Below are 25506 nucleotides of genomic sequence, written 5' to 3' on the forward strand. Positions count from 1 at the left end.
AGAGAGAGAGAGAGAGAGAGAGAGAGAGAGATAGATAGATAGGCAAGTTTATTTTTATAACACATTATAACAACCATGTATGGAAGTCCATTCCCGCCACACACACAAACAAAACAAAAAGAGATAAAAAAAAAGTCATAATTATGAGATAAAAAGTAATAATAATGAGATTATTATTATGACCTTTTATCTCATAAGTTCGACTTTATGATCTCTCTTTTTGTGCGGAAACGGGCTTCCATAACAAGGCGATTCAAAGTACTTCACATAAAACCATTACAATTGGAGAATACACAGTTTACTTGATTTCCTACAATAACGTGTCTCAGAAAACCAGACATACAAGAAACGAGAAAACGAGAAAACAAGACGATTCTTTTCATGTCAAAGTAAAAACCTGTAAAGAATATTCTTATTTACAGTCTTCTATGATGCAAACACACAGCAGCGTAACGTTAGAATAACATTAATTAATCAATATAAATAAATAAACCTGGATATGTTATATATAGTATTATATATGTATATGTAACAGTAGTGACTACAGGCAGTTTAATATTTGTATTATGTACACAGCAAGAGTCAACTTTTCAATAAATCGTTGCGTTGTTTAATGCAACACAGTTCATAATATAGTTTAATGAAAGTATTTGTGTGTGGAGTTGTTGCTGTTAGCATCATATTTATTTGTCCACCTTATTGTGCTGTTTCTTGAGTGAACACAGAGCAGAGCCTCTATGAGGAGACCAGAGTAAGGGGTTTACCTTTCTACCAGTAGATGGCAGTATACGTCTATGTAAACAGGGGTCTCAAACTCAATCTGGTTTGGGGCCACCGCTGGTATTGTGATCTCATCGGAGGGCCACACAGAAAGTGCAATATTTTTGAAAGTTTACATATTTATTTACTTTTACATTCATAACATATTTTTGTCATACTTAACAAAAAAAGGCAACTAGCAGTTTCTATACATTTTTATATTAGTTTTAGTAGTAACAGTGCAAACATATTTTATTTTTTTAAACAACTTACTGAAACTGCACCGAACCAACAAATGCAATCCCAGAATACATTTGTACTTTATTATATTTCTTGCAGACACCTGGCAGCGCTTCTGCTCACACAGCTGAGCCACATTGACCCTGATCCAGGTCACAGTGAAACCCTGATCCAGGTCACAGTGAAACCCTGATCCAGGTCACAGTGAAACCCTGATCTAGGTCACAGTAAACCCCTGATCCAGGTCACAGTAAACCCCTGATCCAGGTCACAGTGAAACCCTGATCCAGGTCACAGTGAAACCCTGATCTAGGTCACAGTAAACCCCTGATCCAGGTCACAGTGAAACCCTGATCCAGGTCAGACCGATATTTTGTGGCCCCCTACTTGACATCAAAGTTTAGTGTTAGTGTGGCCCGCGCGTTTTTCTCACACGCACCTAATGCAAATGCCACTTGCCTCATATGCAAAGAAAGAGTATCCGTTTTAAAGGAATATAATCTCAAGGGCCATTACTCGACTAAACACGGAGAACAGTATGAGAAGTACCTGGAAGACGAGAGGAAAAAACGCGCAGCTTCAGAAAGGACTCGCGTCTCAGCAAAGTCTTTTTCATAAACTTATGTGGTGAGTGAGTTAATCGCCAAAGCAGGAAAGCCGTTCACCGAAGGCCAGTTTCTGAAGGATTGCATGTTGCATGTCGCTGATATTCTGTGTCCGGAAAAGAAGAGCTTGTTCAGCAATATCTCTGTCGGCAAAACACCGTGGCAGCGCGGATTAACGAGCTATCGAGAGACATCTATGATCAATTACGTGAAAAAGCCCGAGGTTTCACTGCATACTCCGTGGTACTCGACGAGCACAGACAACACCGACAATGCTCAGCTAGCCATATTCATCAGGGGTATTAATGAGCAATTCGAAGTGACGGAAGAATTGTTAAGTTTGTGTCCAATGCACGGTCGCACCACAGCCAAGGACATATTTCAGGAGCTGTGCGGCGTGATGGAGCGAGCTGGTTTACCTGGAACAGACTGGTGGGCACTACCACGGATGATCCCCTTCTATGACAGGCAAAAAAAACTGACTGGTAGCGCTGGTCCAAAGAAAGTTAGAGGAGAAAAATGTAGATCCAGCAGTTGTTCTGCACTGCATTATACACCAACAGGCACTGTACAGTAAATGCTTGAAATATGAATGCGCACTTTGTTGATTGTTGTTGTTTGTCCAATGTATGCACCACCCGCCAAGACAAATTCCTCATATGTATAACATAACTGGCAAATAAATGGTTCTGATTCTGATAACACAGGAGCTGAACATCCTTAACCTGAAGCTCCAGGGCCCTGGTCAGCTAATCACAGCAACTTATGAAAACACAATTTACCCGCAACACTTTCCAGCTCATTCTGGGGGATCCAGAGCGTTCCAAGGTCAGACAGGAGATATAATCCCTCCAGCCTGTCCTTGGTCTTCCCCGGGGTCTCCTACCAGTTGGACGTGCCTGGAAAACCTCTAATGGGAGGCGTCCAGGAGGCATCCTGACTAGATGCCCGAACCACCTCAGCTGACTCCTTTTGACACGAAGGAGCAGCGGCTCGACTCCAAGCTCCCTCCTGATATCCGAGCTCCTTACCCTATCTCTAAGGGTGAGCCCGGCCACCCTACGGAGGAAGCTCATTTTGGCGCCTGTATTCGAGATCTCGTTCTTTCGGTCACGACCCAGAGTTCGTGACCATAGGTGAGGGTTGGAACGTAGACCGACCAGTAAATGGAGAGCTTCGCCTTCCGGCTCAGCTCCTCTTCACCAAGACGGACCGGTACAGCGCCTGTTTTATTGCTGCAGCCGCACCGATCCGCCTGTCGATCTCCCGCTCCACCTTACCCTCACTCGTGAACAAGACCCCGAGATACTTGAACTCCTTCGCTTGGGGTAGGCAGTTTGTCCCCACCTGGAGGGAGCAATCCACCGGTTTCCGGCAGAGCACCATGGCCTCAGATTTGGAGGCGCTAACTCTCATCCCTGCCGCTTCACACTCGGCTGCAAAACGCCCCAGTGAATGCTGGAGGTCACGGTCCGAGGAGGCAAACAGGACCACATCATCCGCGAACAGCAGAGAGGCGATCCCGAGACTCCCGGACCGGATCCTCTCCGCCTCCTGGCTGCGCCTAGATATCCTGTTCATGAAGGTCACAAACAGGACCGGTGATAAAGGGCAGCCCTGGCAGAGGCCAACACCCACCGGGAACGTGTCTGACTTACTACCGAGGATACGGACACAGCTCCTACTGCAGGCGTACAAAGACCGGATAGCCCGTGCCAACGGGTCCGGCACCCCATACTCCCGCAGCACCCCCCAGAAAAACCCAAAGGGACCCGGTCGAAAGCCTTCTCCAGGTCTACAAAGCACATGTAGACTGGTTGGGTTAGGATCCCTCCAGTAGTCTTGCGAGGGTAAAGAGCTGGTTCACTGTTCCACGGCCGGGACGGAATCCGCACTGCTCGTCTTGAATCTGAGGTTCGACAAGCGGTCGGAGCCTCCTTTCCAGCACCCTGGCATAAGCTTTTCCTGGGAGGCTGAGCAGTGTGATACCACGATAGTTCAAGCATTCTCCGGTCCCCCTTCTTGAGGATGGGAACCACCACCCCGGTCTGCCAGTCCATGGGCACTGTTCCTGACCCCCATGCGACACTGAAAAGGTGTGTCCAACAGCCCAACAATGTCCAGCGCTTTCAGCATCTCAGGGCGGATCTCATCCACCCCCGGCGCCTTGCCACCAAGGAGCTTTTTGACTACCTTAGCGACCTCTGCCGGGGATATGGGTGAGGCCACCCCAGGGTCTTCAAGCACTGCCCCCTCTCGAGGGGACATGTTAGCCGGGTTTAGGAGTTCCTCAAGGTGCTCTTTATAGCCGGCTCCCCCGCCATCTGATCCAACTCACCACCAGGTGGTGATCAGTTGACAGCTCTGCTCCTCTCTTCACCCGAGTGTCCACTCCAAGACATACGGCCACAGATCAGATGATACGATTACAAAGTCGATCATTGATCTCCGGCCTAAGGTGTTCTGGTACCAGGTACACTTATGAGCCACCTTATACTCGAACATGGTGTTCGTTATGGACAAACCGTGGGTAGCACAGAAGTCCAACAACAAAACACCATTCGGGTTCAGATCGGGCAAGCCGTCCCTCCCAATCACGCCCCGCCAGGTTTCTCTGTCATTGCCCACGTGAGCGTTGAAGTCTCCCAGGAGAACTATGGAGTCGGCAGGCAGTGCCCTTTCCAGGACCCCTCCCACCGACTCCAAGAAGGCCGGATACTCCGAAATGCTGTTCGGTTTATAAGCACAAACAACAGTGATGGTGAATAATTTAACAGATATAATATATAACTTGAGTTTAATCTGTGATTTTCTTCACTCTAGTATGAAACTCCAGCGATCAGTCCGCTCAGCTGCATCGTCCAATCACCAAAAGTACCATTTATTTTTCTATCTTTCTTAGACCACTACATTGATTCCTATAACAAGCTGGTTTTGTTCTTAAACATTTGGTTTAGTGGGGTCTCATGTTTCCAAAAGCCTGTTTTCAATGTGTTATGCTGTTTGACCTGAATGTCCCCACCATACACAGCCTCTTGGATCCTGTTTGTGGATTTTAAAGTGAGGCATATTTCTTTGGTCAGACAGTGTGAACAGGGTTAATGTTCGTTCAAGTTAATAGCTGAGTTTTATGTGCCATTTTGTTTTACATGTTTACAATACACTATGTGGAAAGGCTAAGAGATGCCCTTTATTGAACATTGAAAATAAAGTGATGAAAGGGCCATGATGTTTGTCCATGTATCTTTACGGTTAATTTGGACATTTGCTTGAGGCCTGGGCGAGCCGATCGCCGGCAGCATAGACCAGCTCTGCAACAGTGATCTAAAAGCTAAATTCAGACCGGCAAAAGGAAAACCAGACATAACTTGACCATTTATGAGAGAATTGTCTCCATCCTTCCTTGAGCAGACAAAAGTGATCAGTCAGGTAATGTACCTTTTTGGAAGCACATATCTGTGTGAGAAACCTTTCTCGACTATGAACTTTAATAAATGCAAGTACAGGTATCAGGGTTTCACTGTGACCTGGATCAGGTCAATGTGGCTCAGCTGTGTGAGCAGAAGCGCTACCAGGTGTCTGGCAAGCAATAGAGTAAAGTACAAATGTATTCAGGGATTGCATTTGTTGGTTTGGTGCAGTTTTAATAACTTATTTAAAAAAAAAAAAAAAAATATATATATATATATATATATATATATATATATATATATATATATATATATATATATATATATATATATGTTTGCACTGTTAAAAACTAATATAAAAATGTATAGAAACTGCTGGTTGCCCTTTTTTGTTAATATGACGAAAATATGTTATGAATGTAAAAGAAAATAAATAAGTAAACTTTCTGCGCTTTCTGTGTGGCCCTCCGATGAGATCACAATACCAGCGGTGGCCCCAAGCCAGATTGAGTTTGAGGCCCCTGGTTTACATAGTTAAACGGAGCGTCGAAGTTGAATGTAAACTATTGAATATTATGTTTTAGCTAACCCAATAAACGTGTATTTGAAAATGAGATGTGTCCCATGCAAGGTGCGACCTGCCCATCAGGACTAACTATCATTCACAAAATAGAACAGCTACGGGAGCAATTTGGGGTTAAGTGTCTTGCCCAAGGACACATTGACATGAGATCGAACCGCCGATCCTCTGATTGAAGGACGTCCCTGTTCCACTGACCCACAGTCGCCCTAGATTATAATAATATAATAATAAATATAGCCAGTAAATCTCAAACCCATCTCAAAGTCAAGCTTAGTTGAGAAATGTAAAAGTGAAAACTAAACTGTAGATTGGTTGTTTTAATTATGCTAGAATTATGTTTAAGAAAAAATGAAAGCTGTATTATATGTTTTTATGAAGTTCTCAGTATCCCAAATTGTGCCTCTGCACACTACCTTATCGCCATCTGTCTCTAATTATAATATTCCCTCTTTTTTTAAGTATCCAATTCAGTCATGTGTCTCTATTTTTTGGAGTGTTTACAATGTTCTTGTTCATATTGAAAATGCATGAACCCGTTGTAATTATCTCTAATTTGTCAGAGTACAACCACACCTCCTGTCAGATTGCCTCCACTTGTATGTGGGAACAATGTTTAGGAAACACAGATTTCAGTTTAAATCATTTGAGTCTCTTGTTCAACCTCATGAACTTTGAGATGTCTTACAGTGTGCTACTTGTCTACCTGTGGTAACCTGGACTATGGTGCTCTTCTTTGTATGCATGCCTCTGCTCCCTGTCTTCGTATGGTGGACGCAGCTCACCAGCTTCCCTGAGGTTCGCTACACGTTGTTAAGCTCTGACTCACCACAGTGAGGATGGCCTGCGTTGGCCCCATAGGCTCCGTCGTTGGTACACCTTCATTTATAAGGAAATCCTTACTACCTGTGTCTTTTTATCAGGACTTTTTTTTCTCAGGACTTTTTCATGCTCACTGTCCCAAATGCCAGAACGGAGATGGGAAAAAGGGCTTTTGTGTGCTCTGCCCCCTCATCATGGAATATGTTGCAGAATGTTTTAAAGCTCAAGGAACTGATACCACAATTGCAGGATTACAGCAGCGGTGCACACAAGAGACACATAGTAAATACACATCAAGTAATATAAATAAACAGTAAAAACTGTAATAAAAACAGTAAAGAAGAAAAGAATCCACAATAGCAATATTACATATACACTACAGATGGAATAACAAGTATATAAAGGTTTATTTATTTATATTGATGAATTCATGTTCTTTTAACGTTACCCTGCTTTGTGTTTGCATCATAGGAGACTGTAAATAAGAATATATATCACTGGCTTTTATTTTGACATGAAAAGAAGGATATACAAAAAACAAAATTGGCTCGTATTTCGAGTTTTGGGTTTGAAACACAAAACGAAGAAACCATGGTATTTCTGTATTTTCTAATGAACCATTAAACAAATGAACAAAACGTACACGGACCCATGCAGAAGCTCCTGAACATTTCAATACCCAGCATGCCTAAACCAGACAATGTTTTGGCATAAAATAAGTAATCTTTTCATTTTTGAACCGAACGACACAGTTTTTTTTTTTACTGAATATCCTTCCTCTCATGCCAATGATCTGTTTTATTGTGATTCTTTTTGCAGATTCCGATTCTTTAGGTCTTAATCTTTCCAAAGATGCCTTCTTAGTGTGTGCGCTGTTGTTAAGGCCCTGAACCATACAGTTTTGAAAAACTCGGGGACCGAGGAGGCATTTTTGGGGAATCTGGCTCATATCATGCTGGAATTCATAGTTATGATCAAAATATGGTATAAAAGTGTTTTTTTAAATACAACATTTTGGGGGGCTTGGTGCACAAAGCTACATTTCCACCTTTTATGCTCTGAATAGACTTTTCAGGCAGGGTAGAGACCAAAAGTGGATTTTGTTGGAGAATACATAGTTTACTTGATTTCCTTCAATATCGTGTCTCAGAACACCAGACTTCCACCTTTTATGCTCCGAAAAGACTTCACATGTTCCCCTTATTGACTCTTAACATTCGCCGTGTCCCCTGAATGATAGATCCTGTTTACCCAAAACGATGACACAATCTGCAATCAGCTTGTCAAACTAAAGATCTGATTGGTTGAAGACTATGACAATCAACGATAACGTCTCCATGTACTTTAATCTGCAAAGCCTAGGGCCTCGGGCCGCTCTGCTTTGTTGGACAACCGGTCATTTTGGTGTGAATCTCTTATCAACGAGGAGCCCTGGCCGGTCACTGCCAGCTTCAGCACAAAGAAAGGTCCTTATAGGGTGTCAGAGTACACAAACCTAAACTCCGGACGCAGCCATGTGCTGGGAGGCCCTGCGGTGAGCAGGCCTCAGCCTGAGACAAACGTAAAGCAGAAGTGGAGTATGGGCCCCTATAGTCTCAAACAGTCGACAGGGTGAGGGTGCAGATCGCAGGAAGCAGGCCGCTGAGATGTGCAGAACAGAGTAGATCCTTTAGTGAATCAGGCGGCTGAGAAGCTGACCTACAGGATCCTCTCAGGGGTCAGGTGGCCATGAATTAGACTTTTAGGTTGGGGGTTCTGCCGGGTCACAGGAACGTTTGTTCTGCATGGTTTGATTCTCTTTACAGGGTAAAAACAATGGGTGTGTGTTTTATTCCCTTAACATAATCTAGTGATGCTCCGGGTCGACGAGACCGTGATCCACCTTGCATAAGAGTACGGTATATTGGGGAGATACTCTTGACATATAATCAATGCTTGGCAAGTGTTAATATGAAATTTGGAAAAATTCAACTATGGTGTCTCTTCAATAACTTTTGTATTAACGTGATGATAAAAAGTTGATTTGTACCATGTGCATGTGTGAGGACTGAGAGGATGAGCGGAAACGAGGCTGATAAGACTGCGGTGTAAAAAAGGAGAAGTAGCACAGGAAAGAGCGGGGGTTGAAGAAAGCCCAGGGCTTCAGCCCTCAAAAATGAGTAGGGTCCGAGTTGAAATTTGAAACAGAATAATAAGTTTTAAATCAGTTGCATTCGAGCGAGTTAGGTGAATAGACGTAGCAATACTTTGGGGTAGTTGAATCAATTAATTTTCCCGCACTTTCAGTAGAGCCTCCGTTCTTCTATCTTCTCAGTTTTCTTCTAAGGACTTTCGAGGTTGCATTTGTAACTTGTACATCCTTTTCTATCTTTGGTGAAATAAATACTGATATCGAAGTTATCAAGTCAGCGCGTTCGTAGCCCATTCTTTGATCTCCTTCAATTCTTGGCACCGAGCCATCAGAGAGCCAGAGGCAGAGCTCCACGCCGACCCGCCCCGGCAGCCCCCGAGGTGAGTCTGAGGCTAATCCATCACAGCTACACTCACTGATAAAGATATAGGACACACATACATAACAGCCACATATTTGTTGTAATGAACTAGAGAGAGCGTTACGGTGACTGGTTGACCTCTGACTGTCCGCTGGACATCGCTGGGTGTCTACGGGTAGAGAGCAGGTTTAATAAGTATTAAATCCTCTTGTAAGAGTTTGTCATAAATGTATTAATTGTTGGTAGTTTAATAACAGCCGAGCCAAAAACCTAAGATAACCAAGGTAGTCTATTCGGTAGTCAGAATGAAGACATAGGAGGTGAAATCTGATTGGATAAAAGCTCTCCTTAAAACAAGCTGCAGGCTGGAAGCAGAGCAACAGAGGAAGACAGGAGCTGTGCAGTGAGAAAATAAGCTAATATGCCGAGTTATGCCAAAAACCACCAATTGGCGAAAATGAGTATCGTCCTGCAGCTACTTTAGGTGAAAGCAGGTGAGTTTAAAAGTCACACAAAGCATTTTAAATGATAATAACCAGAAGATAATGGTGGCGGGGGCCAGGCACTAACAGAATGTAACAATAACAATTCTGAAACCATGTTAGCCCTTAAAATGTACAGGGTGCCACATATGCAAATCATATCACTTTTTATAGTTGATTTCTATCTCAATATATTATAAAATAACAAACAATATATACACTACTTGAATTCATATGTGTGCTGAAAGGCTCAATGTATGCATGTGTGTTTGAGGATGCTGGTGTGTGTAGGTTGGCAGCATGTGGACACACCCAGTGTGTGTCTAAGAACTCCAGGAAGCAGAAGCTGAAACACTGCTGCATACAGTCAGTGCTCAGCAACAGAGCAGCAGTGTGTTGTCGCTGCAGCTTCTCAACTCATCCTCAGAGCCGACGCAGCAGCAGACATGGTCCTCCACCACAAAGAGTTCACCAATGCAGGCAAGACAGCTGGCCTGCAGATTTGGAGGATCGAGAATCTGGATCTGGTCCCTGTGCCAGAGAGCTTGTGTGGGAACTTTTACACCGGAGACGCTTATGTGATTCTCTATACTGTCAAACAGAAGAACAGCCTTTTCTACCATTTGCACTACTGGCTGGGTAAGTAAGAAACACCCCGGCCCTTCTGCATTGGGTCAAGTTCTTTGTTTTCCACTCAAAAGTAGGAACATTTGTTAATGTTAATTGGATTTTAATAAAATTCAGTCATGAGGTAGTCATGAGAGGGAAATGGTTTAGTAAAAGTCCTCCTGGGTAAGAGATATATATCACATCTCACTCTAAGAAACACTGCAGCTTCCTCAGGCACGTATTAAGGAAAGCAATAGAGATGTATTATCTCCATGCTGTCAGGTAAAGGTCAAACTTCAGTTTAAATATCAAAGTTCATGACTGGTTTTATGAATTAAAATGTAAAGAGACACTGAATACTCAAATGGGTTTGTTGTAAGCTAAATGATATGACTGTACTTTGATGGCACACACAAACAATATTCACATTTCGTACCAAAATAAAAGAAATCTGCATTTTATTAACTTAAAAAGGCTCAACACTCCAGCTTCTTCTTTAAATCAGCCTTTAAACTTGCAAGTCTAATGCTGGCAGGGTGGAAAGCCTAACCCAATTTCAATGTTTGCTAGCATTGGCCTTGAAATATATTTTAACATATTTAAAAAATTATGCAGTGGGTGGAGTTCAACTTTTCCAGTTTGACTACTCCCTCAGCCAGTGAGTCTTGGCATGCAGTGACATAACAACAGACTACCCTACGAGGTGTTTTTCACATGGAACATGAACGCATTGACTGTCTCTGTTGCAAGTGCAGACCCAGTGCACCGTGTTACTTCACCCAGTGTGTGTGTCCTGTGTAGTAAATCCATGTCAATCAATCTTGAAGTATTTGTCACGTAACTCCCAAGCCCTTGCTGTAGTTTTTTCTACCAAAACCACAGTTTGTTTTGCTTAAACAGTGCAGAGGCATAGCGTGTGTTGCTGGACATTCAGAGGAAATAACACTATGAAAAATAACATGACGAAATGTGCTTTCTTTAGATATCAAACTGTGGCATGAGGAAACGTTGTATACATGTTTTATTTAGAAAAGCGTATTGCGTAAGCGTAAGTTTAGAGGAAAGCGCAGAATGAGCTAGCTAGCTTAGCGCGCCGAACATCATCCCGTCATGCGCGTATTAATGTGTACGATATCAGACAGCAGGCCTAAGTAGAAAATGCACGACCCGCCAGGTGACTAATACACACAATCAATACAGTTAAGCTATTTTATCATTTGGTCTCCTAAAAATTAAGTTTCTATACCACAAAACTGCATTGTCAATTATGTGTATCGATCAAATTGTCAATTATAATTTAGTTTATTTTTTACATATCACACAGTATGTTTCTAATCAGAGTCTGGATGTGGAGGCTGGGTGGATGTGTGGGTCTTTCATCCAGGAGACCATGTGTGCAACCAACGGTATTGTTACTTATGTTGCTTGTAGTATTTGTGTGGTTATTGTGTTTTTGCTTCAATCAGTTTGAAACCCAGTTAAACTGTACAACCAAGAAATCGTTTCTGTTTATTTCTATCCTGAATAGAGAAGCTGTGTTTCTTGTTGACACAATTTTAGAAATCAGGTTTCTACACAAACTCCAACAATGACCTAAGTACTAATGTGCATGTACATGAAGTGAATGGGCCTGGTGATGACATGAACTTTCAGTATGAGCCCTTGAGTAGAGCAGTGGATTCTCGTATCAAAGCAGAAGATTGATGCATCCGTAACGTTTCCTTGGTTTGAGCATGTGCCTGTTCTTTAAAGGAAAGGAATGCAGCCAGGATGAGAGCGCCGCGGCGGCCATCTTCACTGTGCAGCTGGACGACTACCTGGGCGGAAAGCCGGTCCAGTACCGAGAGCTGCAGGGGGTCGAGTCCACCGCCTTCACCCGCTACTTCAAGGGAGGGATCACGTACAAAGTATTGATCCCATTCATCACTGGTTTCAAAATGCAATCAAGTGACTGCTGGTTATGTTTTACGTTTTTTACTTTACTTTACTCTGAAATATAGTTACTGTTATACCAATAACTGTTATATTTTGCTTATACTGGCCTTAAACTGACACTTCAATATCAGCCCATAGGCAACAATGTCAAGCAATTACACCACACAGCAGATTGAATAATAATAATACTAATATTGAAATTTTATATCGCGCTTTTATAAGTACTCAAAGACGCTTCAAAGCTGAGCACATTGAACAGCATACAGACAACTGAATACTCTCTAAACTTGTCTCCCAGTTTACATGTTGTTTCCTGAGAGGAAAGCCGATGAGGCTGCATTCACGTTGACATGTTTTACTCAGGTTGATACCAGAGGAAAGATGAGTGAAATTACAAATGAAACCTGCCCATATGATTTTCATATTTCTCATGTTAGGTAGATATTAGTCTGTCTGTCTATGTGCGTCAGTATTGGTCAGTCTGCCATTTTTATCCTGAGAAATATCTCAATATCTCATCTCTGCTCAAATAATATTCACTTTATACATGTGTTTTTAAAAAGCTTTTTAACTGGATCATCATGACTTAATTAAATGTGTTCCCATGAACCTGTTTGCAGGAGTATACTTGGCTACAGGCAGTGACTCATGAACAGAAGAACCAGTAAACTAAAGTAAACAGAGGAAGAAGGTTGACAGTGTTCTCTGCCCCACAGACAGGAGGCGTGGCCTCAGGTTTCCACCATGTGGTCACCAATCACCTGTCAGCAAAGAGACTCCTCCACATAAAGGGTCGGCGCGTCGTCAGGGCAACCCAGGTCCCTCTCAGCTGGACCAGCTTCAACCGTGGAGACTGCTTCATCGTGGACCTCGGAGACGTAAGTGTCGTCTTGCTATGTGTTTGCAGAAGGAGGGTTAACCAAACTGGATAGAAGAGTGTGTATGTTGAGAGTGATTCCCTGTCTGTGTTCACCCATCTGTAGAAGATCTATCAGTGGTGTGGATCCAAGTGCAACAAGTTTGAGCGACTGAAGGCGGCACAAGTGGCCACAGGTATCCGGGACAACGAGAGAAACGCCCGAGCTGAGCTGATGGTTGTGGAGGAGGGAAGTGAACCATCCAAGTTGACTGATGTGAGTCTCAACTTGGTCTGTCATACATTTCCCTTCTTTTCCAGTTGTGTCTCAAGATATGTCTGTCAGAAAAATAAAAATAATTTATTCCAGCCATAATCATAATAAATAATACATTATATTGGGTGTGAAACGCACACTGTATAAAACATAGACATAGTCTCCCATGACGTCACCCATAGGTTTCTGACGCTGCCAAGCTAGCTAAGGCTAACAAGCTGTTGCTGACCGGTCTTGTTTTTTCCGGTTTGCCAGTTGGCAACATGTTAATAAAACAATCGGCACGTGGCTTCTTCATTCAATCGATACATGTATTTGTCACATGAAATGCACTCCCGCCAACTCCTTCAATTTGTGCATTAGGGTTAACGTTATTCACCATAAAGCTCTGTTCTGTCAGATAAAGAGAGAAAGTTGTGTTTAAGCGTCACTGTCCTCTATTCCAGCAGCTTTAGCCAAGTTTCATGGACATTACCGTCCAGCAGCCCATCATCAACGGCACAGCAAGCCTTATTTGTCTGATATCTGCATGAAAAATCCGCCAAAACAAAAACACATTAAGTTTCGTGACTTGACATACATAACTTTCAGCCTTATTATCTTTTAAACAGGTGAGCTATTATATAAATGCAACGCCCGTACTGTTGTTATGGACAGGGATATAGTGTATATCAGAAATATACTGTATATACTGTATATATGTATATATATATATATATATATATATATATATATTTTTATATATATATATATATATGTATATGTATGTATATATACATACATATACATATATATGAAAAGGTCAAACTAACACAAGACATAACAAGTATATTCAACACTGTTTGTTTCTAACACATACAGATATACACAATGCACATATATGATCCACCTCAACCTTTAAAATGAATTAAATCCTATTGTTTTACTGTTACAGTTTTTATTTATTTATTGTATATTTGACCTCAAATGTATTATGTGGCATGAGATTTTAACTTGTTAATTTGTTTATTGTAACTATTCTTTTATGAAAATATGTATACTCCTTCCTGGAACCCTGTGCGGTGTCTGAGGCTAGTTGACAGACAGCGCCAGAGAGCACATGATTTCTCTCTGTACACAGACTGTGGAACCAACCCATCCTCACTGTGAGAGCAGTCACAAAGCACACAGTGCTACACCTGGATCTTTATTGCTGCAAACATTTCTGCTTGTTTATGGATCATACCATAAAAGCTCCAATGGGTTAATCGGTGAACATTAGAGGTGTTGGCAGGTGTAGTGGTGTACTTTGGAGACAGGATGGCTGTTTCTCACCTCTTCCAGTGTGTATGCTAAGCTAGGCTAAAATAATTCTGACTTAAACTTTGGATGTAATAGACATGGAAGTGGGAGCAATTTCAAATATTATTTTAACAGCCTTCAAGTCTTTGCCACATCATGTTTACCAAGGAAAGGCGTGTGGCAGGTGACAGGTGTTTTTGTTATACTTCAATATATTGTAATCTCCTGCTGATGGAAATGGACAGTTATATATTTCTGTTTAATTGTGATTCAGCTCGTTAGCCTGAATTTACTGGATGAAATACTTGCTTGTAATTAGAGTTGATACCAGTATTGGCAATGTCTACAATACGCTTACACTTCTGAACCGGGTATTTGGTATGTATGTAATGTATGTTTATTTATATATGTATCACGTTGTCATAACACGTGTCACAAGACACCGGTACATCCTGTCTGATCAGTTCTATTATGTGGAACTCTCAAGATGCTTACTCATTAGCTACTTCCATCATCAGCTCCAGGTTTTATTTTTTTAACTGCTTCAAAAATGTACGATGGAAGTAGCAGTAACGATATCTGGTATCGGGAAGGAAAACATGCTAATGAATAACTGATCCTTGTCAAATCATTTACACTAACAGGTCCTTGGAGTCAAACCAGTACTATCAGAGGGAGACGGTGATGATGATACAGGGGCAGACATGTCCAACAGGAAAATGGCTAAACTATACATGGTACAGTATTCACTCGTACAAAACACCAGGGTTGGCCGGTTGGTTGACTTAGCAGGAAGTGATAGGAACATAAATACCATAAATACCGATGATTGATTCTTCGAATTACATCAAATGAGAACCTGAGGAATCTCATCTCATGCATTTGATCAAGTGGGGTGCTGTTCTGTGACCTGGATATGCAGGATCCAGTGATCTAAATCTGCATCTTTTCATACAATGAAGAGTTGTGTTAAAGTAGGACTTGGCAGAGGCCTGGGTTGGATTCAAACCTTCAACCCATTGCTGCATGTCAAATTTCTCTCTCTCTCTCTCTCTATCTCTCTCTCTCTCTCTCTCTCTCTCTCTTTCTCTCTCTCTCTCACACTCGCTCTCTCTCTCGCTCCCCCTTTCCTGTTCCTCCAGCTGCTGTAATCTTCAAGGCAAAAGGTCTGTCTGCTAACAAGCTCATTATATCTTCTGAATGAACTGTCAGTAAGAAAGCTTCGGTCGCTTCCAGGACTAGGAAATTAGTTTAGTTTACTAACGCTCATTACTAATCATGTAGTCGTCTATAGCCCAATGTTAGCTTTTTACTTCTGCTGATTGCATTCATGCTTAAAAAACTATAAAAGTGGTGTTCTTTTGTGAAAGTTATCTTGCTGAGCAAAAAGTGTAAGTAGCATATACTTTGTTTGTCACAGAGTTTATTTTCTGCAGTAACTCAAAAGCCAATGGAAAGATCCCACAGTTCTTTTGTTTAGGGAACCGTGTGATGCTAACTTCCAAAGATGGCCTCCAAAATGTGTCTGCAGCACCCTGTAGTATACACTCTCTCTTTGTAATATGGGCTAGTGTGTGTGTGTGTGTGTGTGTTCCCAGGTTTCTGATGCGTCAGGGTCCATGAAAGTGACCGCTGTGAAGGAGGAGAACCCGTTCCTCCAGAGTGACCTGCTCTCAGATGAATGCTTCATTCTGGATCATGGCGGAAACAAGATGATATTCGTATGGAAAGGTAATCAGACAGCGTTTTAGCCTCTGCTTTGAATAGTGTATCCATCTCATCTCATGTATCTCCAACAGGGCATAAGGCCAACCCCAGTGAAAGAAAAGAAGCCATGAAAACAGCCGAGGGCTTCATCAAGCAGATGGGCTATCCTGCAAACACACAGGTTCACTTTCACTTTCACTTTTCTATTGTATTGTTAAAATCATTTTAAATAAGTGCTTTATTACAGGCTCTGGGGGGGAACCTGAAAACTGTTATCAAATGTGTTTTCATTATGTTTTGATTGAATTATTTCAGTGAGCAAAAATACTAAGCGAAAAGTGTCATGGACCTTATGTAATAATTGAGTGTTGCAACTGCTGGTCCTGCAGATCCAGGTGCTGCCGGAGGCAGGAGAGACCGCCATGTTCAAGCAGTTCTTTCTGGACTGGAAGGACCGGGACCACAGTGAGGGCTTTGGGAAGGTATTTGTCACTGAGAGAATTGCGAGGATCCAGCAGGAGAAGTTTGATGCCTCCAAGCTCCACGAGTCCCACCACATGGCCGCCCAGTACAACATGGTGGACGATGGGAGTGGACAAACACAGGTGACTGCATGTACAAGAAGTTCACTTTTCAAAACCACACTGGGATGTGGGAGGAATAGCTGAGAAGCCATGACTTCCAGTCATGGATGTCTGAAGTCTCTTTGGGGCATGCATCATGCATTTCCCCCTACCTCCTTCATCAATGACTTACGGTGGGCTTCTAGTTGTCCATTAAGGGGTTACACAACCCATGTTACTGGGATACAAAGAGGGGGAACTGGGATTTGTCCCATGAGCAAACCCAGAGCCATTAGAGATTATTGACACACGTTAAAACAAAGGTTACCTCCAGCGTTAAGTCCATACACCATCACGCCTATACATCACAATGAAATGATACCACAAATGTCCAGATCACGTATAGTACATTGATCTGAGGTTGCAGTGGTGGAATCAATAGGAGAAATCTGAAACTATAAAACCAAACAGTTTTTGGTGTACATTTAGTTTTTGGAGTTGGTGGAGACCAAACTATATATTTCCTCCCTTGATCAACTTCCTTGGGGGTTGTGGGTTCGATGTCGGTAACATCATGACTAGAGACCATATCCGGCAGAACGTCATTTTTAGTGGACAGCTGATGCGTTGCCATGACAATGTACTTTGTTCCCGGTGCTTTAAGAGTGGAGCAGAGCGAGAAAAAGAGAGAGAGTTGAGAACACAGAACGATCATGCAAATTAATTAATTAATCAAGAAGGTCTTATTCAATTCAGTTTATTTTGCATAGCCCAACATCACAAATGAAATGTTGCCTCGGAGGGGCTTATGAAATTAAAAACTGTTATTCAGCAGCTCAAACACCAACCAGAGGCCATTCAGAGAAGGGTTCAGAGATGTCGGGGTAATTCTCCCATATAGACCCAGCGTTCGTTCTGAGAGGATCTGTGTAAATGTTTTAGATTACTTGTTAAAGAATCACAGTGTATTGTAAAGACCAAGAGCTTAACGTTACAGTAAGAACACACATGAGGAAGAGGAGAGAAGAGAAGACGGACCTTGAACCAACAAAGACAGCACGCTGTGCTTATCTGTTCGATTAGTAATCTGAAGATCAGTTTGTGATTAATAAACTAGCCCAATGAGAAAGCAGTTTTGCACCTTCAGCAATAATCTGTTGTAGAATTCCCTCTTGGACACCATCCTTACGTTGGCTCTTAAAGTAGGGAATGCTGTTTCCATCCTCAGATCTGGAGGGTGGAGAGCAGCGGCAGAGTTCCTGTTGATCCCAAGGGCTACGGGCAGTTCTATGGTGGCGACTGTTACATCATCCTGTACACTAACAAGAAGACGCAGGTCATCTACACCTGGTATGACACCGCTCACTGAGCAGCTTCTTCCTAACCAACAGAGTGATATGCGCTGATGCTCTGCACCGAGCACCCTGATATATATTGATCATGCCGTTCATTACCGATCTGTAGAGCTCAGGGAAACTACAGGGTTGATCATTCTCTGTGGTCTTGTCATCAAGACGACTCTCACATCACAATTACTTGCTTGACTCATTGTTGATATAAACATATTTCAACGGTTTACTCAGCATTGTCAAATGTCTCCTTCTGGCCTCTAGGCAAGGAGCCAGATGCTCCTTAGATGAGCTGACAGCGTCGGCCTTCCTGACCGTGGACCTGGACCGTTCACTGGGAGGGCATGCGGTTCAGGTACAGCCAGGATGCAACACAACAGCACATGCAATGGATGCCGGAAATAGTTATTGAACTATACATTATTTACTGTCCAGTAAACCAGTAAGCATGCTGAGTGCATTTCTTAGTTTATCACAAATAAGCAGCTTTGGCTGCAGCTTGGTTCATGTGTTAATTAGCAGACTTCAGTGCTTGTCGGTCGAGTCAAGTCTATCCAGCCTTGATGCTAAGCTAAGCTAAATGTTTCCCTGGCTGTAGCTTCAAAGCGAATAAACATATTTCCCAAAAGGTCAAACTATTCCTTCAACAACCAAACATCACAATACAATAATACTGCTAAAGGTTATAAATAATAAAAATAAATAAAAAAGATTTAGAGGCTGTGTGGTGTAGGATTAAAGCAACAGAAATATAAAGGTGTTGGCATGATTCTTTGGGGGGACTTGTCTATGTGTGTGTGTGTGTGTGTGTGTGTGTGTGTGTGTGTGTGTGTGTGTGTGTGTGTGTGTGTCATCAGGTCAGAGTGTGCCAGGGTAAAGAGCCCCCACATCTGCTGAGCCTCTTCAAATCCAAACCCCTCATTGTATATAAAAGTGGGACGTCCCGCCTCAGAGGCCAGACCCCCCCGCCTCCAACCCGCCTCTTCCAGGTGCGACGCAACCTGGGCACTATCACCAGGATTTCTGAGGTGAGTATCTTCTTGCTGCATGGCAGTAGATATTAATAATGTGTCTGTTTTCACGTGAAGCTGTTGATTGTCTCATGTGTTTCAGGTGGATGCCAGCGCTTCCAGTCTGAACTCTAACGACGCCTTCCTGCTGAAGACGGCTGATGGGCGGGGCTTTCTGTGGATGGGCAAAGGGGCCAGTGAGGAAGAGGAGAGAGGAGCTGACTACATGAGTAAAGAGCTGAACTGCAGCAGCAAGCATGTCATGGAGGGAAAGGAACCAGGTCATCATCTACACTTCACTTACATTCATGAAACACAAATACACAAATAATACTAACACATATACCTTCTGTTGACCTTCGGTGGATTCAAACAAACAACACGAGTGACAGCTGTGACTTGGACCAGTAAAACTGGTACTAAAACAAACCTGTAAGCTCAGCATTGGCTGTGCATGGCTCACAGCAGCTGCTGGACAGGACTATTGGTTTAACACAGGATGTGTTAGAGAGCGGGACTAGTTCTGCCTGGCTTTGCACTTATTTGGGCTATTTACCTAATAATATTGTATAATATATAGGCAAAAAAAGCTTCCATCTTTAGCACAAAAAAAGAACAATACCTCTGTCAACAAGAACATAAGCAGGAACAAGAATGAGAACATTGTGTGCTGATAACAGCTGTGTATTAGCATTCCTTTGTCCCTCTGTTGCAGCTCCCTTTTTATGTTATTATTATTATTTTCCCAGTGTAGAATCTTTCAAAGGGAACTTCGTTTAACTAAAATGTGTCACATCTTATTTCGTCGGTGTGAAGCCTCTTCCCCTGCAGGCGGCTCATCATGATTCAGAGCCCCGCCCTCAGTAAACTATCAACGGATGAAGAAAGAAAAAGAAAAGTCATGGAGAAAAGTAGAGAGTTTAATTCTGCGTGGACGTATTCATTTGCTTTCACTGCTAACGATGCTGCTGACCTGTCTGCTGATATGTGGCGAGAAATTATCAAACAACAAAACATGTAATGTTGAAAGACTCTTCCAGAACAAACACACAGCATCTGATGACAAGTATCAAGCTGAAGAAGAGCGAAGAAGAGCGAAGAAGAGCGATTCCTCAACTGCTGCAGCAAACTGAGCAAAATCTAACTTCAGGAAGTGGATCACGTCTCCAAACTCAACTCCTGCTGCTGGTTGTGTGTCAGCTCATGAGACACTGAGGCGTCCGCTAGTACAAACAGATCCCTCCTCCTCCGTTTGCGGTGCTCTAAGAGTCCGTGGTGAGAACGCTCAGTGTAAACGGAGCAGAAGATATTCGTTTTTAAATAGAAACCCCACGTTAGGAAGCCAGGGATGGAACCTGCTACCTTGAGTTAAGCGGCTGAACCCTCTACCACATGAGCCACACATAGAGATGTGACTTATCATCTGCATAAGTGTGCTTTTAATTGACCTCAATGTAGGGCGACACGTGACTGTATTTCTCCTCTGCACAAGAGTTTGAACATATAACTGGTAAAATAGCAATGCAATGTCAAGAATTGTCTTTACTTTTGTTCTATAATTTCATAAATACAAAAACTATAGTTTTTATATATATAAAATATGAATATAACTTCATAAGCTGTGATATGAAATAGCTTTTGCGGCTCCAGACAGCTTTTGGGTTATGAAAGAGCTGCTGCCTTTGACCTGCAGCCGGAGCTCAGCAGCGTCTCTTCCTGCGGCAGCAGCCGACCTCCAGCTGGCTCCTCTGCCGGTCAGAGCCAACGCCGCCATGCTGCTGGAGGCCCAGGCTGGAGGCCCAGGCTGGAGGCCCAAGCTGGAGGCCCAGGCTGGAGGCCCAGGCTGGAGGCCCAGGCTGGAGGCCCAGGCTGGAGGCCCAAGCTGGAGGCCCAGGCTGGAGGCCCAGGCTGGAGGCCCAGGCTGGAGGCCCAGGCTGGAGGCCCAGGCTTTAGGGCAGGGAGGCAAGTCATGAACCCAAACCAGGACTGACCGGGGCAGACATTCAAACCTCAGTGCAGAATCAGTTTGGGTTTTAGTAAAAGGATTCTGGTATCAGGAAACATACTACTTTTGTCAAAAGGAACCGCCAAAATCAGCACAAACACTTACACTAACACAAACACTTATTAAATTAATATTCATATTTTTTAATCACCGGCGGTGGAGCTGAACGTGAGCCTGGTGATGCAGCAGAGGAGAGGTTAGGGGTCTGGCACCACCTGTCACTCAAAGCCGCCTGTCACTCTCCGATATCATTTACACAGGGAAGTGAACATGTCGGTGTGTGTTGTGTTGCAGATGATTTGTGGGCAGCATTAGGGGGGAAGACCGAGTACCAGACCTCAGAGAGACTGGACAGTCAGAGCATCACTCACCCGCCTCGTCTGTTTGGATGCTCCAACAAGACCGGCAGGTTCAAGGTCAGTACTTTACCTGCGGCATCACCTCTTTTGGATAGAATTGGATGTATTGTTATACTAACTATACCATGCAATTGGATTAAGTGAAATGTACATGATGGGTGCTTCATGCTGCTATGTTCCTTTGTCTATACAAGGGCGTGATAGAACAAGTACATTTGATAAACTCTGCTGAAGACCTTGTGAGTCAGCACTTCTTTCATCTCTCCCTTGTCTCAAGATGCTTCTTTAACGCCTTCCATCACTTGCTTTAAATGTGATAATCATCATCTTTTGAAACGCCTTTCTCAACAACAGTTACCTGTAATGTTTCTTCGTGTGATCAGTGAATCCCGGTTACATCTGTGTGTGAGTGGAATGGGATGTCCTCTAACCGGTGCCATCGTATTTGCAGATCGAGGAGGTTCCAGGAGAGTTCACACAGGATGACCTGGCTGAAGACGACGTGATGCTCCTGGATGTGTGGGACCAGGTACTGTCCACAGCTGTAGGTTATACTCTCTGGACACACTCCACAGTCACTGACACATGCTTCTGCTGCAGGTGTTTGCGTGGATCGGAAAGGATGCCAATGCGGTGGAGGCCATCGAATCCGTCAAGTCTGGTGAGCTTTTGTAATGTTGACTCATCTCCGTGTGTTGCTGTTTTATTTTTATATATATATATATATATATATATATATATATATATATATATATATATATATATATATATATGTATATATATATACATATATATATATATATATATATATATATATCTTTATTTAAAAGCTGTTTTAGCAGTGTTGCTGTTCATCTTGATCCATCCAACTCCTAATAATCATATAGCAGCAGCACATTTACATTGTAATTCTGCTGATTAAAATGTGCCTTACATTTGGGTAGAAACTTGATTATTGACTGGAAGCACTGAAGATGTTTTGTAAGTATCTAACAAGACAACAATCTTTCCTGAACGTCACATGGACACATGACCTCAACCCTGGCTTCCTCCGTGGAGTGTCACTGGATTAGATTATTTTTATTGAGCTAAATTCAGTGGTTCTCAAACTTTTTCTGTCACGCCCCACCGCAAAAATGTTCATGCCCCACCGCCCCAACAAAATTATGACAAAATGGTCCATGGTGAATTTTTAATTTTTAATTTTTAATTTTAATTTTCTGTGACTCCATCCGTGCTTTTTGAAATAATAAAATAAAGAAAATTGCAATCACTTTCAAGTAAACCAGATTGCTCCATCAGACAAAAACAAATAAAATGTGCAATCACTTTGTTAGAACAATGCAAATAAAGTAAATCTGTGCAAAAAATAACTAATACTTGGCAGAAAAAATTGCTTATTGTGGCTGTAATTAACCTGTTTTACACTGAATATATTTTCAAGATAATAACAATAATGTGCAACCTGTGCCAAACAAAACAGAATGAGTGCAGATGTGTGAGCATCACGTGTTATCAGTGTCAGTGTCTGTAATGAGCTGCTTTCCTACATAACCTGTTAACGGTGTAATGTAAACATTTACACGAAAGTACAGGCGTTTCGCCATGTATTTATTAATGATGTGTGTACTTTTGTAATATGTGAAGTTCTCAATGGAGGTCTTGGAATAAAGAAATTCAGCTTTCCCCCGCGTCCCACCTGTAACACCTCCGCGCGATTATGTTTCCTCCAAATCACATTTGGTGAATCACATTCGTAGTATTGTGTAGGAGACAGGGAGACAGGGAGAACTGCTGCTGCACTGAGCGGTGTAGCCTACTGGACTACAGTCACACGGTGTGAGCCTCATGGTCTGTAGGACTGAGTCTGAGCCGAGTCCCTGCAGGGTCCACAAAACACGGATCTTCATGTCTGTTAGTTAAATATCACCACAGAATGTCTCTGCATTGAATTTCACATGTATAAAACATGATCCTTTACTGCCACATGAGGTCACTACTAACACGGACACTGCCTTCATTCAGCCAGATGAAGCTGCTTGTTGGCTTAACCGTGACTCTTCATCTCCTCTGCAGCCAAACAGTACATAGAGACCGACCCCAGCGGCCGGGACAAGCAGACCTCTGTGGTGCTGGTGAAGCAAGGCCATGAACCGCCCAACTTCATCGGCTGGTTCCTGGCCTGGGACCCCTCCCTCTGGGACCCTGTGAGCAGGAGCATGACGTCCATGCACCTTTAGATCAGGTTACAGGTGCAGTACAGTGACCGCCCAACACTGGACACCAGAGTGACAATAAAGACATCCAGTTCATACATGTGTTTCCTGTGGCATGTCTTTTGTTGAAATTGTGTTAGTACTTTAATTGTACTTTATTACTCATGCTCAGTATCCTTTGAAGCAAAACAAAAGAAACAAATTGTTTTGATCCTCAGATATGATCATTCTAATTGTTTAGAATTATTTTGTCTTGATTCTTTTTAATGTTTTTTTGTTGTTTTTTTTGTATGAAAAAATACATTTCAATTTAGTGTATAGTGTTTTGTGTAATAATTTGATAAGAATACAGGAATAGTTCAACACATTGGGAAATACACTTCATCCACACTAGTATGTTTTCCTTTTCAAACAATCTCGGCCCGCAAGTGTTTTAGAAATAATCTCCGTCCATACTAACACATCATATCACATGGTCATACACGCATGCGGCTGCCACTGCAAACAGGAAGTGTATTGTCTACTAGACGGATGGTTGCTTAATCACAGAAAGTAGAACGGATCTCTGCCGTCAAACGTTGGATTTTAAATCTAACTAATTGTAACGTTTTTAAACAAAAATGTATTAGAATGGAAGTGACCTTATTTACCTTCATTCCAGGAGTTAAATGAGAAGATGGATACTAATCTCATACTCTAAAGTGATGCAACACTGCCTACAGCGACGCAGTATAGAGTTCCACAGGAAAGACAGGACAAGTAATTCACACTTAATTCAACATGGTAACCTACAATATAAACAATATAACAATAAACAAATGGAAAAAGCTTCCAAGTTGGAAGCTGGGTCACCGACAGCTTTGGTGTTTGTTATGAATGTATGTTAATGTGTTCATAATGCGTTCATTGTATTCATAGTATGTACTGTATGTGTGCATAGTATACTTGACTGATGACAGTTAGAGGCCTTATGTGTAGAAACCTAGGACCCCGGTGGAAGTATGCAGGCATCACAGGGTGAGGGAAGTCTGTATTGTTTCAGTAACATGTGCAGTGCCTAAAAAGCTAAACTAGTGTGTTCATGTAGGTTTAGAATAGCCAGTATGGACCCATCCTGAGCTCCAGTTATTTGCTGTGTACTGACCCGACTGATTGAGAAAGAGTTTTCCTGTTGTTGTGGGGACAGCTGTCTTCAAAGTCTCCTCTCTTCACAGCCTCTATGGAACAGTTCCAGGGTCAGCATGAGGGGAAACTGAAAGGAGGATAAAGAATACAAAATCAAAATGTTGAGAACAAGATTTAGTGGCAGGCAAAAATAAAATATTAATCAGAGATTTCCATGAATAAAGTCAAAATTTCGAGAATAATGTAAACATGAGGAGAATACCGTCTCCTGAGCCACAGCCACCCCAAAGACAGAATAAAGTAAACTTCTCTGGCCCTTCAAATGAAGGTAGGAGACAGAGTGTGGATCCTTCTTCCTTGGAGTGTGTAGGTGAGTATCGGGCTGTGTAATACAGTCAACCAGAAGTGTCAAAAGAGGGCGGAGCTAAGTGCAACCGAACGCTGAATACGAAAATATCCCAATTAATTTGAATGAAATGAAAACACACCAAAATGAAAATATGGACAACTCCCAGACGGACAACGTCATGGTAACAACCTGTCAATCACAATGAAGCCCCGCCCTAAAGCATCCCCTGCTTTATCGTCCATTTGACTCTAAATGACCATAATTTACTAAATTAACATCATGCTGTATTGAAGAAGACTTGAAACTAGAGATTGAGACATAAACTCATGTTTACCATGTTTACTGAGGGAATAAATCAAAAATCTAAATTGTCACAACATGACATGAATTCCCCCTGAGAACAGAAACCTCAACATCACTCAGGATCTGCTTCACATCAGTCAAATGCGCTCTGGCATGATGTGGTCAGACTAGT

General features: G+C 42.4%; 1 protein-coding gene across 1 annotated transcript; it reads left to right on the plus strand.

Moving 5' to 3' along the window:
• Positions 1 to 9836: 9836 nt before the first annotated feature.
• Positions 9837 to 23637, plus strand: scin (scinderin; the record flags this gene model as incomplete). The annotated part of the gene is made up of 16 exons (XM_079232385.1): positions 9837 to 10029; positions 11752 to 11906; positions 12651 to 12812; positions 12918 to 13067; positions 14993 to 15085; positions 15947 to 16079; positions 16148 to 16236; positions 16445 to 16660; positions 17847 to 17968; positions 18232 to 18322; positions 18825 to 18995; positions 19081 to 19258; positions 21277 to 21398; positions 21793 to 21870; positions 21942 to 22002; positions 23418 to 23637. 16 exons carry the CDS (start codon positions 9837 to 9839, stop codon positions 23579 to 23581), a joined length of 2178 nt encoding a protein of 725 aa, XP_079088511.1. The 3' UTR covers positions 23582 to 23637.
• Between the last annotated feature and the right edge of the window lie 1869 nt (positions 23638 to 25506).

This window comes from Taurulus bubalis (assembly GCF_910589615.1).
Source record: "Taurulus bubalis genome assembly, chromosome: 16".
In the NCBI taxonomy this organism is placed as follows: Eukaryota; Metazoa; Chordata; class Actinopteri; order Perciformes; family Cottidae; genus Taurulus; species Taurulus bubalis.